Source organism: Platichthys flesus, chromosome 13, assembly GCF_949316205.1.
Source record: "Platichthys flesus chromosome 13, fPlaFle2.1, whole genome shotgun sequence".
Lineage (NCBI taxonomy): Eukaryota > Metazoa > Chordata > Actinopteri > Pleuronectiformes > Pleuronectidae > Platichthys > Platichthys flesus.
In genome coordinates this window covers 15057558-15081738 of record NC_084957.1, presented here as the reverse complement: position 1 = coordinate 15081738, position 24181 = coordinate 15057558, and the positions used below count along the sequence as shown (strand labels likewise).

At 43.1% G+C, this 24181-nt stretch overlaps 2 protein-coding genes across 3 annotated transcripts in view; one reads left to right on the top strand and one right to left on the bottom strand.

Moving 5' to 3' along the window:
• Nucleotides 1–14074, bottom strand: part of col4a2 (collagen, type IV, alpha 2) — a 53170-nt gene extending 39096 nt beyond the window's left edge. For both annotated transcript variants that reach the window (XM_062402664.1, XM_062402665.1), the window contains exons 1-3: nucleotides 13770–14074; nucleotides 13429–13527; nucleotides 13283–13334 (exon numbers count right to left, since the gene is read on the bottom strand). In XM_062402664.1, coding sequence (XP_062258648.1) covers nucleotides 13283–13334; nucleotides 13429–13466 — 90 coding nt within the window. In that variant the 5' untranslated portion in view covers nucleotides 13467–13527; nucleotides 13770–14074. The remainder of the gene's footprint in view (nucleotides 1–13282; nucleotides 13335–13428; nucleotides 13528–13769) is intronic.
• Nucleotides 14066–24181, top strand: part of col4a1 (collagen, type IV, alpha 1) — a 37876-nt gene continuing 27760 nt past the window's right edge. Inside the window, exon 1 of the mRNA XM_062402667.1 lies at nucleotides 14066–14269. Within this exon, the coding sequence (XP_062258651.1) occupies nucleotides 14198–14269 (72 nt within the window). The 5' untranslated portion in view covers nucleotides 14066–14197. The remainder of the gene's footprint in view (nucleotides 14270–24181) is intronic.

Genomic DNA, 24181 nt, shown 5'->3' with positions numbered 1-24181 from the left:
GCTCTTGCCTCCAGCTGGAGTCAAAAACCAGAGGCTTTCTGGAGGATTATGGTAAATTAGAGGAATCAGGGACCCACATAATGACGACTACAATGATAATCCCTACATGCTTCTGTAGTAAAGATGTCACTTTAATACAAATGGGGGGAGAGAAATTGATTAAGAAAAAATCTCAAAAATGTATACGTTAATGGAGAGCACTGCAAAAAACACCCATTTATGGAATTCAGAAAGTGCATTGTGAATCCTCTCCCCTGTGAAATGAAACAGAAAACAAGGCATAAAACATGCACATGCGAGCGCGCACACACACACACACACACACACACACACACACACACACACACACACACACACACACACACACACACACACACACACACACACATGCAGAAGGAGATAGATGTGAGTCCTTGGTGTTGACACATATATGTACATTCCACATCTCCCCCTGCAAATCCAAAGATACCAAAAAGGTCCCTTACTTATTTCAGTAAAAACAAAACTTATAGATATAATTTCATCGTTTGGATTTGATGTTCAAACATTCACAGATCCACCTTGGTGCCACAGACAGATCCACGTAACACAGATCCCTCTGAGGCTCAGGTGTTGGAAATGACAAACTGCCACTTTTACGCCGGTTGCTCAGTTTTCACACATGAAACGGCAAAGTGGAGCGTAACCAGTATTTCTGAGGGACCCCTCCTGAGTTTGAGGTATCACATGAGCCGAGATCACAGACAATCACAGGTCAGCATGCGTTTGATCTGAGGCTGGTGGTGACACAGTTGTTTCCCTTCACTCACTCTCACAATGAGGAGAGAGATGGCTGCTGTGATAACGGTAATGAAGACTCTTGAGACGATGAGACAGAAACCAAATCCCACTACAAGAAAACCTTAAGTGGTTAATCTATGGGCCGTTTGTCAGGGGCTATTACTCATCCTGAATGAAGGATTTGACCTGCTGCCTTCCCAATGACCCAGAGGAATGTCTGATCCCACTATTCGATCTGAGGGGGACCATCTCCCTTCTGCAGTTACTAGGCAGAAATAGTGGATCCTCAGAGGACTCAGAGAAGTGCCACCAAACTAATCCCTCCTGCACTGGTAAGTGTTAATGTGTTTGAACATGACCCACCATGATAGGAGAAGCCTTTTTAGCAGGTTAACCCATGTTTGAAAAAAACTGATATTTTGATTTAAATCGTGTATAAATCAAAAAGAGCACAGATTCAGTTAAATCACGACCCACAAAGGTTATTCAGAGCTACATTCAACATTCTCAGAAGAATGCAATATAGGAATTCAGTTACTTAAAACTAACTATAAACCTAACTGCTAAGAAAAAAAAAAAAAAGCTGCTTTCAAGCCCAAGTTTGGCGTTTTTGTCCAAACCGATCTTGTCTGATTGCAGCCATTGGTCAGTACTAGCTGTCAATCAGAAGGTATCACGCCCGTTGGCTGCATCATCTTTACTCTAAATGCTAATCAACTCCATCAAGTGAGAAATACAATTATTTTCCTATTGGCTTAGACAGAAACTTATTTATTTTGAGAGAACACAAGTTTGAGTTTGAAATGAAGTGAGAATACAATATGTAGTATTTTCTTTTGGAACATTATGAAAATGTATTTAGAAATGTGATGTAATAAATTATCCAGGAAGGGAAACTACCAAGGTTACAGCTGCTCTTGTTCACACTAATGATGTACACGTCAAACAGAATGTGCAAAACTTGCTGAAGTTGAAACACCTGGCCCCTTTCAACGAGAATCTATGAGAAGTGTTTCTCTCCGATGTGATGGGAACAGACGGGATATAACTTGATGCATATATGTGCTATATCACAGTGTCAGGTCAAGAGCAATTCAATACTGGGTGTGGGATACTCCCTTTGCCAGCTGAGAAGCATCTCTGGGAAGGACTCACTGTAACCTGGAAGCCAGAGTTCACTTCTAAATCATGAGGTAACTTCACAAGGAACGTTTTTATCTATGCTAGTGGTGTGGCTCCATGGACGGGAACTTCCACTGTTCAGGCAACCACTTTGTTCCTGACTATATATTTAAACATATTTAAAAGGATTGCCAGGATTTTACAGACATTTCATGTCTTTTCACAAAAGTGCTCAAAACACTTGATGTTGTCTGACAGACACTAAGCCCTGATGCTGCAGTTGAAGGAGTTGGTGACCACATCATGCTGGTGATTGTTGCTGTCTGGCTGTGTGACTAACATTGTGGGCTATAGGAAATGTTATCCTCACAATGTTAGTCTGAAAATCTGGGAGCTTTCCCTCAAATCGCCAAATACCCCAAAAGTTCCTGATCTCCACTGAAGAGATTTCAAGTCATATGTTAATTTGATGAATGCAAATTATGTCGGTACTTAATCTATCAGCTTAAGTAACTGTTTTACAAAAAAGTTGTCTAGTTGCTTAAATAGTAGAGCAGCATGTCCAAACAGGCGTTTGTACTTCCTGAGCAGCTTCGCCTTCCGGCAATAGTGTGACATAGTATTGCTGCAAATAATCAGTTTACAACTCTTTAACAAACAAAACGGTCCGACACAAACACACAGACACACACGCAGAAGAAATTCATCGTACAAATCCCTTGCACTGGTGCAGTGTGTATTGAGCCATGTCTTAGTGTAGAAACAAATGTCCCAAAGGCCTCCATTAAGGTGATAAGGGGAATTCTCATGGCAGCTATAATGGATTCTACAGATTCTACGCGTGATAAACAGTAATGCTTATCTGCACCATTGCTTCTTTACACCTCATTCTGCTTCCTGGGCATTCATTTAACATCCAGCTAGACAAATGTTCACATAGCATGAAAATCTGAAAAAAAACTGAAAAAAGAGGAAAGAGAAAGAAAAGAAGAGAAGGAGGAGTGAATGAAAAAACTGTGAGACTAAACACATGACGTGATTCTGTACGTCAGTGTAGAGCAGCTGTAGAAACCAAGTTAACACTGTGTGTAATGTCTTGAAATTTACAAATTATTGACATAGGAATTAGAGATGTTATGAGCTGAGGGATAGTACAGGGTTAATCTGAGCATATTTAAAGGATAATTATCAGTTAAACAAAACCAATGTATTCATTTCCTTCATAAATACAACAATGTTGATTGAAAGTGTGTATTGTATATAGCACTTTTCTAGTCTTCAGTTCAGTATCTTGGCCAAGGACACTTTGAAACCTGAGATGGGATAGACTGGGATCAACCCTGTGGTTGGTGGACAATCTGCTCTACCTCCTGAGCCTGCTTGTGTTGCAGATGCATTATTATACACGCATATTTTTTAAGGAAATCTTTCACTGCGCAGTTACTTCACATCCACACAACGACTCCATTTCTTGGACTGAAAGGAGCAGCATAAAAACGTTGACTGGATTTGTGAGGTGATACGTTACAAAAAGTGTTGAGCCAAAACACCTCAACATTAACATTACATCCAGCTGCTTTTCTATATTAAATCTGGCTCTGTCACACGTTCTTTTAACAGGGCTCATCTTTTTATTCAAGCATTTCACATTTTGAACCCTTAGGAGTCCTGGACTATTTCGGATTTTGCCTTTATACACCACATTCAAAATGTCTTCTTCCAGCACAATGTTGCCTGTATGACCAGACTTTCCATTTAAAAAAAGAATTTGGACTCCTGAGAGTTAATTCATTTTAATTTTAAACCAGTATTTAATGTAAATAACCTTTTTAACTCCATTGTAATTTAATTATGTATATGACATAACAATGTGTGCTAAAAGTAGGCTTTACAATACAGAATAAAGCAGTGGGAGTACAGAGAGCAACCTGCAGAGACGGGGGACAGGGTCACTCTGCAGAGAGCAGGACATGACTTTGAAGGAGAACATGAACTCGAGCAGAGGGACCTGGAAGAAGCAGGACGGAGCAGAAACTCCCACCTTATCCTCTGGTTCAGCTCTAGTGTAAACAAAGCTCCGGTTTCTGCCCCAGGCCTGACACAGCTGGACCTTCCTCCTCCTTTAACCGGCCTCAGGTCACCAAGAGACTGGACTCCATTTCCCAGAGGGCCGTGCTCCTAATGAGGGCTTCCTGCTACAGAGTCAACTAAATGAAGCTGCTCTGGTCTTTGGTGCCAAAGGGTCGACTTGTCAGATCTGTTAATGGTGATCACTTCTGCTCTCCTATTTGATCAATGACATCCAGATGTGAGGACACGTTCAATAACACACAGGCTCCTGAATATACATGTTTGTTTTCTGTGTATGACAAGACAACTTCCTCACATGGAATTCACATATGATGAACATCATCCAGAATGAGAGATGAGAAGTCGTGTACATAAAGTTCCACACACTAAATGGTTTGGATTCGTCCTAAAATGGAAATGATTGTGTGAGCCAAATTCAATTGCAACCCATTCCATAGAAGTATGTTATTGCCAAGTAGGTTTACACCTACCAGGAATTTGCTTTGGTTGTTGGTGCTTACAATGAACATAGAAACATAAAACACAATAAATACAACATACATAGGAAAAGCAATAAACAATAGAAAACCAGTATATATTTACTCACTGTATACTTCTTATTTACTCACGTTTTTCCAATATTTATACAAAGTAGCATTTATTTGACATAAAACATTTCTGAAAAAAAATATATGAAAGATAAAAGATATAAAAAGTGAAGTAAACAGTAAAATGCAAAATGCAAAACAGTATACAGTGTCCGATTGCAATATGCAATGTAATACAGTATAAAGAACAGAGAAGGACATTATCTGGTTGTGATGCGTTCAAAACACCCGGAAAAAATATCTGGAACATTCCAACGAGCCCAGGCATCTGAGTAGAGCACGCAGGAGCCAGAATATGACGCTGCAGAATTCAAAGCTCTCGAATAAATATTTCTCTTCAGGTTGACATCTTTGTCTGTGATTTTTTCAGTTTTGCGTCTGTTGGGTGTTAAAACATCATTGACACGCCCACCCCTGCTAAATTCTCAATTGGGCTAATTTTACACAAAGGTGCAGGAAAAGTTTGCAGCAACTGACTCGGACAATTGCGTTCTCATACACACCCTCCAGTTTTTTCTAAAAACAGCTCAAGCTTGTTACTCTGGACAGTGTCTGTGGATGTGAATTTGGAGGCAAACTATCAAATACTTTCTGAGATGATTCAGTCTGGACCAAAGCAGTTGCAGGCTGACAAGCAAACGTTGCCATGTATGGCGTCACACCACTATTACAGCTAAAACGGTGGTGGGGGGGGGGGGGGGGGGGCATCAGCTGAAGGATGAGCAAGAGTGGGAGAAGTTGGGCACAGCCTTGTTATCGCAAAGTGTGCATTTAACTTTGTTAACATTTTTCCCATCACAAAAAATAATTCACTTTAATCAATTAGAGCACAGCTGGGATGGAAGTGAATGGTCCAAGTCTCCCAGCAGGGAGATCAGTGAATGGCCCTCAGCAGGCACCTGTCGGACCAAACAGCTCAAAGCCCAGAGTGATGCTGTGAGAAAGGAGCATGTATGGTCTTTAGGTAAACACAGCTGACACAATCCTTCCACATGAGCTCACTGGGAAAGCTCACCTCGACTGAGGACAGACAGACGCACATGTCCGAGGGCCGCGAGGGGGGGGAGGCGAGGGGGGAAAAATGGGGAGAGAGCTGAAACGTGAAGGAGACAAGCTGAGGCAGGACAGACTCTCTGCCAAGTGTCCCTTTCACAGATAGATGGGGAGAGAGCGAGGGGACAGAAGACAGGGCAGACACAGACCAGGGGCAGAACAAGGCTATAAAAGGAAGTGAGAGACTGAACCCTCAGATGACTGGGAGGATGGAGCCTTTGGAATTCTTTCAGCTCAGCATGATGGGACCCCTGTGTGTCCCACCATTAATCACTGTAAGATGGCTGGAGGTCAAAGGACAGGGGCGGATATATATTTATAAATATACAGTAAATGGGGGATTTTCCAAAGACAACTTCCAGAATGAACTTCACTTCCGAACTCAATTCCAAGGCAAATAAAAGTCAGATGAAAACTGATGGAGTTTACAAATGCAGGTTACATCGACACAAACCAGAGAGGGGATGACAAGTCTTTATATTTTTAAGCGAATGTCAAAGATTACACATTTTGCAGACTCAATTCAAAAGGGGACACAACGTTTTGTTGGAGAGGAAGAAAAGTGTACAAGGTTCCTTCCATCTTAGAGTTATCCCTAGATGACAGCAATACAAAAAATATGTAGACCTATATGTTAAGTGTAGGTGTTTCTCCGCTTTCTCTAACTATCCAGAAACGAAGCCAAAATATACCATAAGAACGCTGCCATCTTGTGTAGGTGAAGCCAGAGTCTGCACAGTAACGATGGGGGGGGGGGGGGGGGGGGACACTTTGGGTTCACTTTTGGAGAGCTGTCATGCTCTCCATGTTTATATATATGGTAAATACAAAACGTATTGAAGGCATATACGTAATGGGGGTTAAGACGCAGCTAAATAGAATTCATTTTGTTTATAGACTCCGAAATAACAAATGAAAAAGGGCTTTTACTTTGGTTTGGATGAGGAACTTAGACCCTCAAACATGCAGTAAATGTTGTATATACACAGTCAAAAGAAAGTACACAGATAGAATCGCCCTTAGGTCTATCTTATAAAAGTTTGATGTCAATTGGCTCTTAACAACCTCACAAACAAAAACTCTAATGAGCAAGCATGCAAATCTGCCACCTATCACTGACAGATCCTGCGCCAGAGGATATATAAAGTATTTAAATGTTTAAAGATGTTAATTCGTCTGTTTGTATGCATACAGTAGAGATAAGCACTTCTCAGAAATAAGTCAGAGGGTTTGTGAGTCTGCTCTTTTACTGTAGCCTGTGGTGAACCAGGGAAAAGGCTCATGGCGTGTGACCACAGGCTGTCACACATGACTGGGAATGAAAATGAAGCATGAACTGATTATCCACGGAATCAAACCACTTTCCTGCTACCCTTTCCCCTGAACTTTTACATACTTTCTCATAGTTATAACATAAGAATAATACAAATACATAATTCACTAGTTTTTATGCCAGGCAGCCAAGAGGAGGCATGGGGAAAGGATCCGCTGAACAAGCTGACAGTGTGCAGTGCTCTTGCACTGTGATGGAAGGCAGCACATTAAGGTAAAGAACATGTTCAGAATCAGGATCAAATCATGAGACCACAAAGCACCGGGTTACATCAAATGTACAATGATAATTAACCCATTTTGCAGAAAAGACATAGATGGTAAAACCCAAGCGATTTATTTCTTGGCAAATACAAGCTGGCAGATATGGGTCTTTCACAGATGTATTGGTATTGATGTTTATGTTATGAAAACGATAAGGGCTTGTCTTCACTGCAGATTTTCTTAAATTATTTACTTCCTGTGAAAAGTCTATAGCGACCATTGTTTCAGCTGTTTCTGGCACATGCTCATTACATGATAAAGATGTGATGTCATCATTTCTCAAATGCTCTGTTGTACGGCGGTGTGGCCTAGTGGTTAGAGTGGTGGTTCTTCAACAAGAAGGTTGCCGGTTCAAACCCCACTCTCTCCCATCTGCATGCCGAAGTGTCCTTGTAAGTCGCTTTGGACAAAAGCGTCAGCCAAATGACATGTAATTGTATGTGCACTAATGTACCAGTGGCGAACCTTCGCCTCCGCTCTGAACGATCGATGAGGTGAATTGAAGCAAGGCTTCGTGTGGATTTCGTTGCGCTTTGACCCTGCGATATTCGCTTCACACATTTGCTCATGTGTGACGGTGCCCTAGGTTTGGGAAGGGCGGGGCTCTGCAGGATATGTTTACATTTTATGTAAAAAAAAGTTCTATATATGTGTGGTTGTATTTGCATTTTTATTTACATTATAGTTATATATCTATATATGTTGGACAATTTTTACTCCATAAAGTCGTTAGCGGCCCCCAAAGATCCTTGGCCAGGGGTGGTTTATCCCACATACTGTTAACAAGTGTTTGACACTTTGAGGAGCACATTTTTAACAGGTAGTGAAATTCAATTGATTTCATTTAACATCTAAATTTTATAAATTTCATGCTACAGAACAATTAGACAAATAAAACAGCCATCATGCAGCCTTACACATCAGATACTCTTCCCCTGGCCTGTCTGGTGTTGCTGCTGTAACATATGAGCAGGCCTCAGTTCACACAGTGAACATACATCCCAGTAAACGCTCTCTGGAGGAGTCTAACTATGTGGGGTCCGGCAGGGCTGTAAAGCATCTCCTGACACATTTAACTCCATCCCGTTTCCTTTTTCCTGTTTAGAGAGCTTCTCTGGATAACCTATTTTCTCTTCACACAATTCTGCTCGCAGGATGTTTCCCATAAAGTCAAACTTCGCTGAGTCCAGAGATAAACACATCCCCCACACTCTGTGCGTGCAACAGAGCAGAAAATTAGGCACGTGCTGTTGGTGGGGGGCAAAATTGGCCGACTAATTGAAGACACCTCTCAGGGTCTGCAAGAACCACCCCAAAGATCTCTCACAATATTTCCAGAGGTGTACTAATTCTCTGATTTCAACAGGTCTTGTAATAATGCAGGCGATGCTTGTTCAAACTGGGATTTCTGTGCCAGTAGGACAAACATCCGAGCTCACCAGGGCCTTTCCTCGCTGTTACAATGAAGAATCAAAGACTAATAAAATAATCAGCACCAAAAAGTAACAAAAAAAAAGGAGGAAAGAAAAGAAAAGCAAAGAACACACACACATAAAATACATGTGAGCAGCTGTGCACATTACACAGACGTAACGCAGAACAAATGCAGGGAGGTCAGAGAGGTGACGGCAACACCTCAGTGGAAAGTGCATGGCTCCCCTGCTTCAGTCTCTTAATCACCATACATACACACACACGCCCCCCCCCCCACACACACACAGGGAAGCCCCACACGTAGGCTTCTCATCCGAGCCTGTGGTTTCCTGCAGCAGCGCACAATGGGGCTCTTCCCTTGATTGTTACAGCCGTGCGATCTCGATACCACAGCCACTATTTCGGCAGGGGATGGGCTCGAAATTTTTCTGCCCTTATCACCGGCAGACATCTTCCCCCCTCGCCCCCGGACACACGCCTTCCTCCCCCATAAAACAATCACATTTGAGCGCTCGTTCACGTGTCTGCTTTCCATTCGGCGACCCCCACCACCCACCGCTCATCCACATCTGAAAAAGCAGGCTCGTGAGGCAGGGTTTCCCAAGTGAACCGCACCACGCATCTTCTTACACCTTTTAACTAGTGTGAACTGCATTTCCATCCCAATTCTCTTGTGGAGATTAAGAAAAACTTGAGTGTAGTTTGACCTTGTGGAATACGACACCAGAAAGGCACATGCAGCAGAAGCATTTATCACAATCAATCCACGGAGCCGAAAAGAGGGTAATTTGTAAAGCAGTCGTTGCTGCAGGGCTTCCAGATACAGTCGTGTCATCCCCGGCCGCGGACAAAATTCCCACAACTCACACATCCGCCGCATCATCCCCTCATTCCATCGCGCTTGCACACATCATGAAATATATTCTCAAACAGGACAATCAAAGCCCCTCAAAGGGTCCTTTACGAAACATCCTGTTAACATTTCTGCTTCAAGGGCCTTCCTTCCTCCGCCAGCGGACACTGATGAATGGTAATTGTGTGCGTGTGCATAGAGGGGGAGAGGCACCTGCATCCATGTGCAGAGTAATGTTTTTGCCATCATGAGCCACAGGGTGTATTTTCCTCACAAAAGTTTGACACTATATCTCTGTGGAGCTGTGAATGGTAAATCTGACGTTTCTGGTTTAACATTACGGGAGTGCACTAAAAACTTGAATGAATGACATACATACGTCTTTGAAGGGTCATCCATTTCTCCATTCAAACAAAACATGCTGATGTCATATGTTAGCCCATGTACAAACCTTTGGCACCCATGTACAAACCAAAGGTTCCCATGTACAAATCCTTTGGTACCCATTGGTTTGTACATGGGTACCAAAGGGTACCATGGGTACCAAGCATGTTTTGTTTGAATGGAGAAATGGATGACCCTTCATTCCTGTCGAAGGGTCAAACAGCATCAGAGCCCCCCCCCGACTTTTCAGACAATTGGACGGTCACTTCGCGAGTGGTCAGCTGCGTGAAAGTGAGAAAGCAATAAAACTTTGACCTTTGTGGCTCAACACTGACTCTCAGTGACCCCCCCCCCCCCTCCCCCCAAACATGACAAGGCTGAGTCCCACTCCCTTGGACGTTAAGATCTGGAAACAACTAAATTGAATCTCACATGCAGAATATCTTGGGAATTACATTTTCAATGATCAGGGAGAATTCCAAACGTAAGAACGTCATGCGGAGTCAGATGGTGGGAAAGAGCTGTGCAGCACGGAGGCGGGGGTCTGCTTCAAAGTAGTACATCATTCCCGAGGGTTCGATTTGGGTTTGATATTAAACAGAAACAGACACGGCGAAGATTGAGAGAGTCTGCGTCAGATGGGAAACATCATACAGTGACACTGGATCTGTTACCACTTCCTGCACCATTTTACATGTCAAATCAGGCCGCTAACCATCTCAAAAACCTCCAGCTCACGACTCAAACTTGTTCTTCTTTCAACCACTTCTTTAACGCATGCACAGGGAGATATTTTTCTGAAAGGTCAGAAACTGAAGCTGTCTTGTTTTTTGTTGATTCACTGTGAGCCGTTTCATCACTGGAGAGTTAATTTGCCTGCACTTAGCACATGGATGCTGCCCAAACTAAAATTCACCTCCAGCCTCCGAGTGTCACCACCTTGGAGCGAAGCTGCACAATTAACAGAGGAGCCGCGGTGGGTCACACGCTTTTAATCGAGCCCCGGCGAAATCTGATAAAGCGAGACACAACGGGGCCTTTTCATCACACGCGATAAATAACTTTTCATCTGACAGTCTTGTGTATGATATTACATCTCGGACTGAGTCACTGAACATCTGACATCCAGCACAAGCTGCAACTTACCGAAAAAACAAACATGCAAAAACACAGTGTGCAGAGTCAGCGTCACATGAGCGTTTGGTCTCCTAATAGGAGATGAAAACAAACCAACAACGACCATTTTCCGTTTGTTGCAGTCGAACATCATCATCATTTAACGGAACATCTGTAAAAACGTTTGTGACGACTTGTGGGACTAAGGTAAATCCAGGAGGCCTTTTACACATGTAAGCGTACAAAAACAACATCTCCGTTTACATGAGTAGGAGGGTCATTTCCAAAGTGGGAACAGTGAAGTGTAAAGTCAGCAAACACAGAGCTGCTCCACTGATAATGAATCTGTAGTTTGTCCAACAACAGGACGTGCACCATGGGTCCATTCCCCCAAAGACTTTTCCACACTCAGGGCTTGATCTACTAAGATCCCAAATACTTCGCATTATAATAGATTGCAAGTTTGGTTGGTGGGCGTGTTGCGGGAGATCTACAAAAAAAAATTGCGTAAATGATAACAGGTGCAGACGTGGTAGGGGCAGTAGTATTTAAAGACGTGTTTTGCGTGCATTACTGGTTTCAGGCATGGAGCATTATGGAGAGCTTGCACGAAGCGAAATTTAATGGCATGGAATTGGAGGTGCTAGTGGAAGAGGCAAACAAACATGTTGTTGAGCTACAGCAAAGAAATATTAACATAGCTCAACCATGCGATATGGGAGAGTATCTGCGAGAAAGTAAACGCTGTGGGTAAGACAAAACAACAACCGATGAAATTAAGAGAAGATGGCAGAACATAGGAGGGAAAATTAGCCCATAAGAATTAAAACAGGTTAGGGGGCCGGCGGAGGAGATGCCTCGGAAAAGTCTGGATTGTTTTTGCTTCTGTTAATCCACACATGCTAACACGAGCAGAGAAAAACTGAATTCTGCACAAAATCCTCAGTGCAGACCGTAAGTAGATCAGACCCTAAGTGCTGGTACACTTTCAATTAGCTCACGAGACGAAATATCGCAAAAAGGTCAACTTGGCTGAGGTGGAAAAGTTGATTGATAAATTAAGGTTGTGACGATTTTGAAACTGTCGTCCTAAAATCTTGTGCAGGAAGACAGACCTATGATATCCCACCAGATTAACTTCAATGAACCGACTGAGCCCATGTGCCAATAGAGCATGATAGTTTACAAGCAGCGAACGACCAGCTGCGTTGATGACGTCTCTATGACACAACTGGCATGAAACCGCAGGAATACAAACATCATTTAAGGAACAATAACAAAATGGAGAGATCACTCAACTCAGGAACCTCAGCTGGTAAAGGCCGATAATGAAATCTTCAGGACTGGCATTCATTAGTTGTTTATCATGCAAACAAAACACAGCGATTGCATTATTTCCTCTTTCCAAGTGCCAAACCTCGGCAATACCAAATTTACAGTATAGGAAAAGTCTGAACTGAGCCTTGAGATAAAAATCATGGATACAGTACAATTGGACTGGTCTTGTGGTAATGTTCCGGACATTTGGGATCTTTCAGACTGACGAACACACGGAGATATACCATTGTATACTCAAACAGATCATCATGTCCACTCCATGACCTCACCTCTCAACTCAACCACTGTTCAAATTAATCAAGCCCTCAATTAATTTGAACCCATTGCATGTCCATGTGGATCTGGTTAAAGTTGCAGAGCCGTGAACTTTTTTATCGCTCTTGCCAACACTATGAGTCATTTTCCTACAGTTTAGTCAGTTTCTCATGAAATAATGTGGATATTGATGGAGAGTGACAAACACATGTGTTGTGTTGAGTCTATGACGCTATGTTCGAATCCACATAAGAAACCAGATTTGATGAAAAGAAGTGTGTGGTCTCTAGGAATGTGCTCTACTGCTGTTTTAGCTCATTTTGCGACACACATTGGGAATGTGCTAATTTCAAACAGAAACATTGCAACATGATGCATTGCTCAAGAAACTGCTGCTCTAAGTTTGACTGCGATTTACCAGCATGCCAAGCCAGAATAAAAAAAACATCCTCCTACTGAAGGAACTCCCCAAACAGACACTCCCACAATCAGCAGGTCTGCGTGTGTGCGTGTGTGTGTGTTCGTGTGTGTTAATGTGTGTGTTAATGTGTGCGCAAAGCAGCTCCAAGTCAAAAAAATAATCCAAAAGTTTCGTTTTCAATCCACACCTTAATTGTCAACAAGTTTTTACGCACAAATAAAACTCAAAACAAAGTGGGGAGAGGAAACTTACCGCGTGCGCTCCTGACACAAGGATGGCGCAGAAGAGGCACAGAAGCAGCAGCCTGGAATCAATAGAAACGAGATGATCAATAATGCTGATCAGTAGATCCTGATCGGTTTATGCTGTGCGGTGAAGTGCGCTCGTGTTCTGTGTACCTCAGGTTCTTCGGTCCACCGGTGTGTTGGCTCTGCATGGTTCCTTTTACGCGCACCGCAAACGTTAGTCCCACGCCGCAGATTCTTCTACAGCATGACCTGAGCACAACAACACCCCCAATGTCACCAATACACTGAATCATTAGCCCACACGTCTGAACTGCGTTATTAGAGCATAATAAATATAAATAATATATGTAAATATACATATTTTCATAATTTTTTTCTTATCAAGAAGGTATTCAACACCTGCCTCGCGTGGATCAACCCTCAGTTAACACGCACGTGAAGCGGTGATAAATCAGTAACTTCGTATCATCTTAATCAAACGCATTACTTACAGTCACCCCAGTCGAGATCTCAAGGGGAAGGGATGCGCGGGCTCCCGGACTGAGAACTTCCAGGTAACCGGATCAACCGTGGCACCAAAAAAAAAGCCCCGCTTCTTCAAATATTGTCACAAAATCAGCCAAAGTGTGCAGCGTAGTCCCTGGACGTTACTGAGAGAAGTCAGAGTGTTTGTATCTGCAGGGTCGGGTCTCTTTGCATGAGGGTGAGGGTGGTCGTTTTTTGGTAGGGGGGTGTGGTGCTGCACCAACAAGCAACCAAGTTGCACTGATCAGAACCTCACATCGTCTCGGACTAAGATGCAGCCAAACGTGCTGCCTGAGCTCCGACGATAAGCCCGAGACGCACCAGAAGAGAGAGGACCAGAAGCGGTCACCAGGTGGTGGTTTGTGGGCACTCGGCACCGTTACGCACCGTCAAGATGCTGTTACCGTCCGGCGCCCTGTTCCTGCTGGCGGCTTTCTGCTGCAGCGTAGACCTGACACAGGCTGAGGTGAGTGGACGAAGGACTTCAGATAGTTTCAGGTTGATTTTATTGTGGAAAAAAGTTCAATTTAAACTTTATCTAACTTTCAAACTTGGTTGAAGATTCCTCTAATCTGTTCTCATGCGTAAAAAGTCCTTCACGTGTATTTGCTGCCAACTCTTTTTATAATTTATGTTACAGTTTATTTAGTATATTTGTGCTGGTGCCTAGTGACCAGCATGTGTTTAAGCATCACTCAGAAGAAAACTCTTTATTCCAGATGTTTATAGTTTTGAATTTATTATTTTGTGTGTGTGTGTGTGTGTGTGTGTGGGAGGGGGGGGAGGTTGGATAATCTTTTTCACTGTGGTTGAGCTCTGTCATGTTGATCTGAAAACTTTAGAGCTGAGTCTCTTCTCAGTACAACCTCTTTCACGTCTGCTGGAGAGGAGCAGAGGGAGACACACAGAGGAGAGAGAGGGTGGGGCCGAGAGCTCACAGTAGCTGAAGTGTGTTTGCGTGAGTCTGTGTGTGTGTGAGTGTGTGTGTGTGTGTGTTTGTATATGACACAGGAATGATACGGTGTGTGTGGTTAATCACTGGTATGTTTAGATAATTCAGTTTAATTCAAAGCGTTTCATGAATGTTTCCCTTTAGAATAGACACAAACTAGCTTGCTTTCACGGTACAGACAGAATACTGACCTCTATTTACTTTATCTAACTGTATCACAAAGATGATACAGATAAGATATACAAAGATATTTAGAAATCAAGGATTCTAAAGAAGTTTACTGTTCACATTTCAAAGAATGTCCACTTCTGATTCAGTCTAAGAGAAGTTGAAAGAATACCAACCTCTCTTTCATTAAAATTTGACTTTTATTATTAGTGAGAATGAAAATCAGATGCTGTTTTGGAATAATGAAGAAACAGACATTTGTAATGCTGGTTAGCTTGATTAGGATTCATCAGTTTTTCAGTCACAGATAGGACTCTGCCGACCCTCTAGTTTCTGTTTCAATACAAATCCCTGTTTCTCAACCAACTCGTTCACGATTTGAAGCATCAGCCTGAGACCTCTTCATCTACTGAGATTCTTCAAGTCAAAGCCTTCAGGTTCTTTAGTTTTCTTTAGTGAGCCGTGACAATGTAGATCTGTGAACATGTCAGAGTTAGCTACAGAGTGGACACAGTTAAATCCTTCCTCCTTATTAAGTTGCCCTGTCCGTTGGTGAAGGTGTGTCTGACAGGTACAGGTAGCTATGAACTTTGACCCCAGGGTGTGAGGAAACAGAGGCAGCTGCCTCTATCTTCATCCTTCCATTTAGATGTGGTGAATTTACAGCTCACAGCAACTTATTTCAATGTTAGGGTACTTAGTGCTCATTTGGATAACTGTTACCCAAACCTTGTTGAAAGATCTTGCAGTTAAATAGTTGAAAGTGGAGAAAAAAAGCTTCAGTCCCAAGTCTCACCTGAGAACTACAACAATATAGAGACTCAACAAAGTGTACGATCCCGACTGTTGAGATTCAGCCTTGTTGGACGTTCTTTAGAAATGTACTGAAGCGTTCAGATTCCTCTGAGCAGCTCGTCGTCGCATGTGGTGCTTTATTCTAGAAGTGTGGGTGGAGTTTTCCAGTGGAAACATTTCTTGCACCAGAGCCACTCACACTGGAGCAAACATCACTGGACGCTATGAAGTGTGAAGACATTGAGGGTTCATCATTTCGTACTATTGCACTATGTGTGATGTTTCAGAGAAAATGAACACCTCACTAGGGACCCTGAGTTTCTCCGTTTGAAGAATATGTTTTCAGCTGCAATGGGCTCTAGCTGCTAGATGTCCTCATCAAGCACCAAACAAAAAAACTTTGAGACTTGTGGTGAAACAGATTCAGGATAATGGCTGCTTTCCCCAGATGTTTTATCTCCAAAACAATCATTATTCACTTCATTGCTCACAATGATTTCCGGCCTTGAGAGCTTTGAATCAGAGAGGTGGGTGGCATGGAGGTGTATGATCCAACATATCAGGTTAAACAGTGCAGCAACTTTCATCCTTTCTGGATTTCGAAACACAAACACGAGACAGACACAGGACATCTGGACTGAGGAGATCAGAGGGGGTGTATATCTGGAGAACATCCCATCACTGATCACGTTTATTTTCTATTATTTCCCTTGGGAAATGATGGTAATTTTTGAAATCCTACTTACAAACACTAAAAACAAAAAGCAAAGGGAGGGGGGTAAAAACTGAACTTTCTTGACAGAGAAACATTAGAGTATTTAAACATAAAAATACATACAAACATGCTAAAATGACAGAAACAATCTTTGAGAGGATATTACTTGACATTAAACTTTTTAGTTTGGCCCGTGTCACATGCATTAACATGGTGGAGGCATGGTTTATGACCTGTACTGCAGCCAGCCACCAGAGAATGATCGAGAAACGTCGTCCTGATATTTTAATTCCAGTAGTTGCCTCCTGTTTCCCATCCACCCATGGGAGGTGCAGAACAGGACGTTTGAGAACCTGTCTGGAGCTTTGATCCGTCCAAAGCGGCACAGTCACGCCCCCATCACTTACATCCAGAGCAGGGGCACAGATATATTATTGGCTTATTTGTAGCCTTATTTAATATCTCCTTGCTTCTGTGACCTGCTCATTCATACATTTGAAGCTGGGATCCGAGATGAATGTTTAGCTCATGTCCCTGTGTTTATGAATTCTTTATCTCTGTGTACACAGAGATGTGATGTTGATGGAGTATCACAACCTCCTGTTTGGGTTCCTTCATAATCAGTGGAGCCTAACAAGGGTCAGGAGTGAATAGACAGTATAAACAACTCACAGTCAAACAATAATTCAAGCGACCCAACTGTGATAACCAAAGTGTATAGAACGGGTCAGGACCACTGTATTTAAGGACGAAGCAACATGTTAATATTCATGTAGACCTTTGCTCCTGATTTTTGTTCTCCTCATCATTGGAGCCTGAGTGAGTTTCTCCACTGCTTGGAGTTGTTCTCCCTTGACGGCAATTTAATCTGGTCAGAGTGAGTCATCTGTAATTCATGGAGGAACATGAGGAGGAGGAGGAGGAGGGGGAGAAGAAGGCCAGATTAGCAGATTCCTGGAGTGAGAGTTTGTGTGTGGGATGTTGGACAAATGGTTTGGGAGAGGCGGTCACTGGTGGGAGAGAAGAACCTGTCCGTGCTGCCAGGTTCCTGCTACTGGCTCGGCCATGCTGTTCCAGGACGGGATGAACCCCCCAGGGAGGATGAGCGCAACTCCGAGAGCCCCTAATCCTCATTCGCCCCGAGGAATGTGTGTGTATTGTTGGTTGAAAGCTGAGAATCATGATGGAGACTTGGCCCTGTTGGTGCTGCTGCCCAAAGTGCAGACAAGGCTTGTTGTTTGGTCTAGGCCCTGATCCTGTTGTCCACGACCTCTTGCCTGACACCTCCCACAGAGACAACAGCTGACCCTGTCACTCTATCGCTGGCCACCAACCAAGTGGGCACCCTGGGAAGACACAACCTGCCCTGACCCCTGGTCCCCAGCGTCGTAAAAATGCCTACATTTGGAAGAGATGGGACTGTGTGTGTGTCTCTGTATTTTGACAGGCATCTCTTAAGTCTTCTCTGACCTTGATACTCAAGTGGTGTGGCAGGTATGCCCCACTTTCCTCCTGTGTGTGTTTTCACTGTGTGGGCCAAGTAAGGAGGGGATTAAATGCTTATTAAACACGGTAAAGCCCCTTTCAGATTCCCTGTGGTCCAAGCATCATTTCATTCAGAATTGCATTACACATTATGTTTTTTACACATCAAACCCCTTTTTTCCCACCAAAATGCTTACACTCCGAAATTAACTTGAGTGTTACCCTCGATATCGGTTTCTCCCCGGGGGTGTAGTGTTATGGGAGAAAGTGCGATTTGGCCATTTAACTGTGAAATTGGTGAGTCATAAATGTCATTTGCGCTTTGGACAGAGAGATGGTGTAATGGATACGTCTCTCTTATGCGGAGGTGGGAGGAGGGGAGTGGGGAGTGATGGAGATGGGAGGCTGCGCGAGAGGGGAGATGATGAGGGGGAGGTGATGAGGTTAGGAACCCCAGAAGTGGAAGAATGTGTTTCGGAGCCAGAGATGACACCCCGTAACAAATCTTTAAGTCTCACGCTCTGCTCCTGGACCGTGTACTTCCACCCGCTGCTGCCAAGGAGGATAATGAAGACAGTGATGATGGTGTCAATAGATTAACAGCTTTTATTGGGCCTGTAAAGTGAAGAGTGAAGTTCTGGCTTCTTTTCCCTCAGCTGTTCTCTGTCAGTTTAAAAAGCTTTTTAAAAGAACGTTGTGCGAAACTTCTTGAAGTATCGCACAACGTTTCCGCCGAATGCGAATGCTTGATTGGTTTACTGAAACCCTTTTATTTATTATATTTGAGCTCTGTGGTTACTTTGTGTGTCTGTGTTTGTGTTACCTGTGTTAAGATGAGTAGATCCAATGCTGGCTTCAGAGATGTGGAGAAGGTTTGAGTTAGTTTCTTAAGAAAACAAATCATTACATTAAGTTTCTACAGTTGAGCCTTTCTGTAAATCTTTGGTTATTTTCCTTAAGGTAAACCTGGAAACTGCCCTCAACCAATCAGGTTTGATCTATGTGTTGACAACATAAGCTTCTCCAAACATTTGGGGTTCCCTGGCTCTCAACAGGTTTAAAGGGGAACTCTGGTTTCTTTCACCCTGGGCTCTATTTCTCTCTCACTGCAGATTGTCTGTACTCCTCTTACCTAAGATTGAGTTTTTTTATACAGGGTTTTATGAATGTGGGTGTGTGAGTGAATGGCACTTTGGAACCTTTGGAATTGGTCCAGTGGATCCATGACCCTGTGACAGTGGCTCCAATTGTATCTTATGGGGAAACTATAAACAACAAAAAAAGACACTATAAAAGACTCAAGTTGTTATTCTGGGACTTTGCTAAGAGTTTGGCAACATTACACACATCTCGCTCGAAGTTGAGAAATACTGGAATTCCCCTTTAATACGAATATGAACACAGCAGAGAGCTGGGTCTTTAAATGTGGCCTCACTCGGAATCCCAGATTTTAGGATAAACTTCCTCTGGTTGTAAATAACAAGCACTCTCACATCACAAGACTAGATCAGAAAAACAAGGCCTCACATGCTTCACATCTGTTTAGATGATACAATCGCTTATATGATCCTCGGTCACACAGATTTATCTCAGTGGCGATGAGATGATAAGGAGAGAGAGTAAAGGTGAAGGTGGGTTATATGTGGAGAGGGTGACGACCGATGGCTTGAGTGATGGCAGATTGAGCCATGATGAATGCAGGGAATGATCTTAGATATGAGCCGGTCTGAAGTTTCATATATGTCCAATTAAAAGGTGAATGTGTCATATGTGGGGTCATAGCTTCAGATGAAAGGAGACAATTCCTTTTTCTCTCAGGTAACCATAACGGTGATGTCCTAACTAAAGTAGTCTGGTTTCTAACCTTCCTCTTCATTTTACCTCAGCTATAGGGTTACTTTTTAATTTGTACCAGACATGGCAGGACTGGACTGTTATTACACTTAATTAACAGCGGAGGTGGGATAATATAAATAGCAGGAAGTGAGTCAGACCCCAGTGAGACTTTTGTCCATTAAATGATGCCCCGTCTGTAAATATTTGGTTATTCTTCTTCAAGCTAAACAAGGAAACTGTTTATTCACATCACATCCGATCAAGGGTTAAAGGGGAATTTCGCTAACTTTCCACCTGGACACGATGTTCATCTCACTGCAGACCTTCCTTATTCCTCTTCATCAACCTGAGCTAGAGTTCCTTTTTAATTTGTACCAGACATGGTTGTACCGGAGTGTTATTGCACAAAACGAACAGCGGAGGTGGACTGATAGAAATAGCAGATCGTGAGTCAGACCCTCCTGTAATTCAGAGGAGCTGAGAGTGCCTGGGCATCCGAACCTGGACCCTTGATCCACTTTCCAGGAGGAACAGATGCTTTATTCATCTCCTCTTATGTTGCTCTTGATTCGTCTGTGCCCTGTTCACTCGCAGCACAATGACAATTGTTCATTTACGAAGCTGTTCTTTGACTTAATTCCCAAGTAAGAAAGAAAAAGTCCTAATCAGATAAGTTTGAGTAGGAACTAAGCTACGCCGGTCACGTAATGCGACTCACACCAGGAGACGAGGAAATCATTCAATGCGTAGCGGAGTCTATAGGGGTAGATTGTGTTATTTTCAGCTGATACTCCGTTGTCAGCGTCTCTAAAGCCTCAGGGCGGTGAAATACGTTAGTTACAGTCACTCTATATGTTCAGACGGTATAGTGATGTAATGGCAGTGTTGGAGATAAGGCCTGATGTGGAAACAGGAGAACAATAGAGGGCAGTTATGTCCATTGGATATAAGCGTAAGTGTGTGCTCTGTTAATGGAGCCAAAGGGTTCAATTATCCATTAGTTTGCTTGGAAGTGGAAGGCTGGGCTAACAGCTGTCTTACTCTGGTCCCTGGGATTTCCTCTTTCTCACATTTATTCTTAATATAGCCTATATGGAATTGTGGAGGCCAATACTGATGTTGAGGAGTAAAAGATCCGCTTATATATTTGACACCATATGCCGCCATTTGACACCCATAGATATGAATCCCCTTGACAAATGCAGATCTCGCAATATAAATCAATCAAAAAAGTCCTGTGTATGCCCCCTGATCCGGATCCACACCTTTTCCCTGACCGACACGGAATCCTTACACCAAGTTTTGTGGAAGTCTGGTTTGTAATTTTTGCATAATACTGTTTACAAGCCTGAAAAATCACCAAACAAATAAATGGACAGTAGTAAAACCATAACTTCCTTGGCCGAGGTGAGAACTATAAATAGAAAGAATTCAAAAATACAACCAACATATAGAGCTTGGAATAAGAAATCAAAAGTTTTTTTTTAATGCCAATCTTTTCTGTGTTGTTTATTTTGCTAAATAAAAGCTGTCATTTTGGGAGAGATCCACGACGACACCAATAATATGTCTCAAGCTTGAATATTTTCAAGGAGTGATGAAATGAAAATCAGGAGAATTTCTCCTCTGAGCCAACAACATCATCGTATGTGCAGCGTACATACATGGAAAAGCATTTGTTCAAACATGGACACACACACTTCCTGCATATGTAAACTCCCAGAAGACTCGTGTCACCTCAGATAACAGTGATGGTCTTTATGTCGATGACTCACCCACATACCAGGCGCTTCCATGTAACGTGTGAACGTTAGAGACTGAAGTAAAAAAAAAAAATGTCTTCTCTGAGTTTGCGTGAGAGAATTCCAGGTTGGACATATTCGGTTGGTGCTGGTGTCACGGAGGTCACCCCTGCTTGTCTTCACGTGCTGACGTTATTCCCAGATACCAGAGCACTCTTGAGAGAGACGGGGAGGCTGGCCCAACCCCTTCTTGTCTTTGTGAGCATAAAAGGCAAGGAAGAGGCCTTCCTCCTCGCAGAAAGAATGGCTTCCTCTGTCCTACATCCTGTGGCACAGTGCAGCATATTCACAGAGGAGCCACGGGCAGCGGTGAGGCACTTAGAGCTCTGCAGCCGCACACGTGAGCTGAGCTGGCTCTTTCTCAGAGAAAACAAAGGTCTTTCGTCTCAGTGTTTCCACCAGCCGCTGATTTCCCCCCTCACAGCCCCAATACCTGATTTGTTATCCGAGAAAAGGTATTTTTACTATCATATTTTATTCCTAAGCCAAAACCCTACTTGCAGCTGCAAACAAAGAGGGGCAAAGGTATTGTGAGTTTCGGATTTGATGTTTGTGTTTATTAGTCGGACTCGGACCGATCCTGTTCCTGAGGGATTGTTGAGGAATGTTTTTCTTTTTCAACTGTTTGTTCACTGTTTCACTGTTTTTATATTGTAGAACAATAACCGCCCAGACCACTGATGTGTGGGCAAGTGAACAGCGCTCTGCACAAAATTAAAAAAGCCCATAATTAACTGCTGCGGTGAGATAAATCCTACTGCACCAGATTCGTCTTGTTCGATTTTCAGCTTTGCGCATCTTCTGCATTTTAGAGCTTAAAAGTGTGTTTCATCCTGAGCACAGAGCATCAGGATGAGACATGTGCACGTCTGCTTGCGCTGTAATTGGAGCCGTAAAGTTCCATCTAAGACCAAGGGATTAGCGGGAATCAGGCTTAATTTGTTAACAAGGTGACATTTTGTCCACACACATGAACGCTGAGGAAGAGCCGAGTTATCAAGATGACCCCTAAATTGAAAGCTCTGTTTGAAGGTCTAAATCCCCTCTAATGGCCTGTCCAGAGGTCGCAGGTCAACAGGATGAGACAGCGGGGGTCATGTAACCGGGATGCTGACAGACTGGTTGATCAAGACAGGTCACGGACCTCTGTAATCTAAGGCAGGGTCGTTGTATGGGATCAGTTAGAGGCAATGTGATGTGGAATTCGCTTGAATGCAGTTGAGTGAAGTTTCCTTTAACTTTTTTTTGTTTGGCTTCAGTCTGATTTCTTAACTCTGCTGAGCGATTGTCCACAAAACTCGTTGGAGGGATCCAGTACGGGTCAGGGATGAATCCGTGGAGTTCTGGTTCAAATCCAAATCAGGGGGCGGATTGAGGAGTTGTTTTTCTTGTCTACATTTTCACAGAATTGCCAGAAATCATTCTTGGGTTTTGATTAAATAAAGTCCGATACATTTGCTGAACATATCTATGAATTTGTGAAATGTGGTGCGGCCTGATTGACTTCAAGGGGACTGTTGGGGCGTATCTTCTGTAGGCGACAGTGAGCGCTCAGCAGTTTTCCTCCGTCAGCCTGACTTGCTCCACCGGCACCTGAAGCTCAGCCAGTTATAACACTGTGCCAACCAGCAGGGCCTGAGAAACTCTTTAAAACACTTTTTTCCCATTTCCTGAGTTAATTTTACGTGTGAGAATTCCTGAGTGGATTGTGAACATCTCGCAGCACAAACATGCCTGTGCAATGTTTCTGCCGCCTGTCGCATGTCTGCTGACCTGTTCAGCGACTCCTGCAGTCCCAGTGGACGAGCCGTGTGTTCACCGCTGTGTCAACAGATGGACATGTTTGGCTTCACAACAGAATGACTGTAGGCTCATGTTCATGTTTGATCCCATTGAGGCAAACCTTAAGTGGAGACCTGCATCACGTTGATTGTGGATCATGTATCTGATGCAGTGTTTTTTTACAAACTTTCCTCCTTGGAGCCCCAGGACACATTAACCTGGTCCCGCTTGGTCATGCATGAGCACACTGGTGACTGATTAGTGCATTTGTTCATTCAATCTGTGTGTGTGTGTGTGTGTGTGTGTGTGTGTGTGTGTGTGTGTGTGTGTGTGTGTGTGTGTGTGTGGGTGTTCTCATACTCCCACTCACTTCACATATATTTTCTTCCAATCTTAGATTTTCTCAGGGATAAAAAAAAGTGTAGGTTCTGCCTCTATGAATCCCACTGGGATTTTCTCAGTGTCTGGTTTTCATTTTTATGTTTGTGTTTATATCCATTGCATGTGTGTGTGTGTGTGTGTGTGTGTGTTTGTGCATGTGTACAGCTCTCAGCCGATGCATCTGCTTTTGGTTACAGAAACCCTAAATTATTTCTATTTTGCAAATGAATACCTGCTGCCTGCAGCTAGACCAGGACATGTTTTACATCACGTTGGTCTCAGCAAATATGTGCTACAGGACTACTTAAATAAAGGAAACACTAAACACATCCCTGTTTTATTGTAAAATGTACATATATTACATCAGCAGGTATAGAGGGCTTCGAATCTGGCCGTGGGTTCCTCTGGAGAACTCATGTGAAACTACACAACTTTGTGTCCTCTGGATGTTCTTGGCATTTG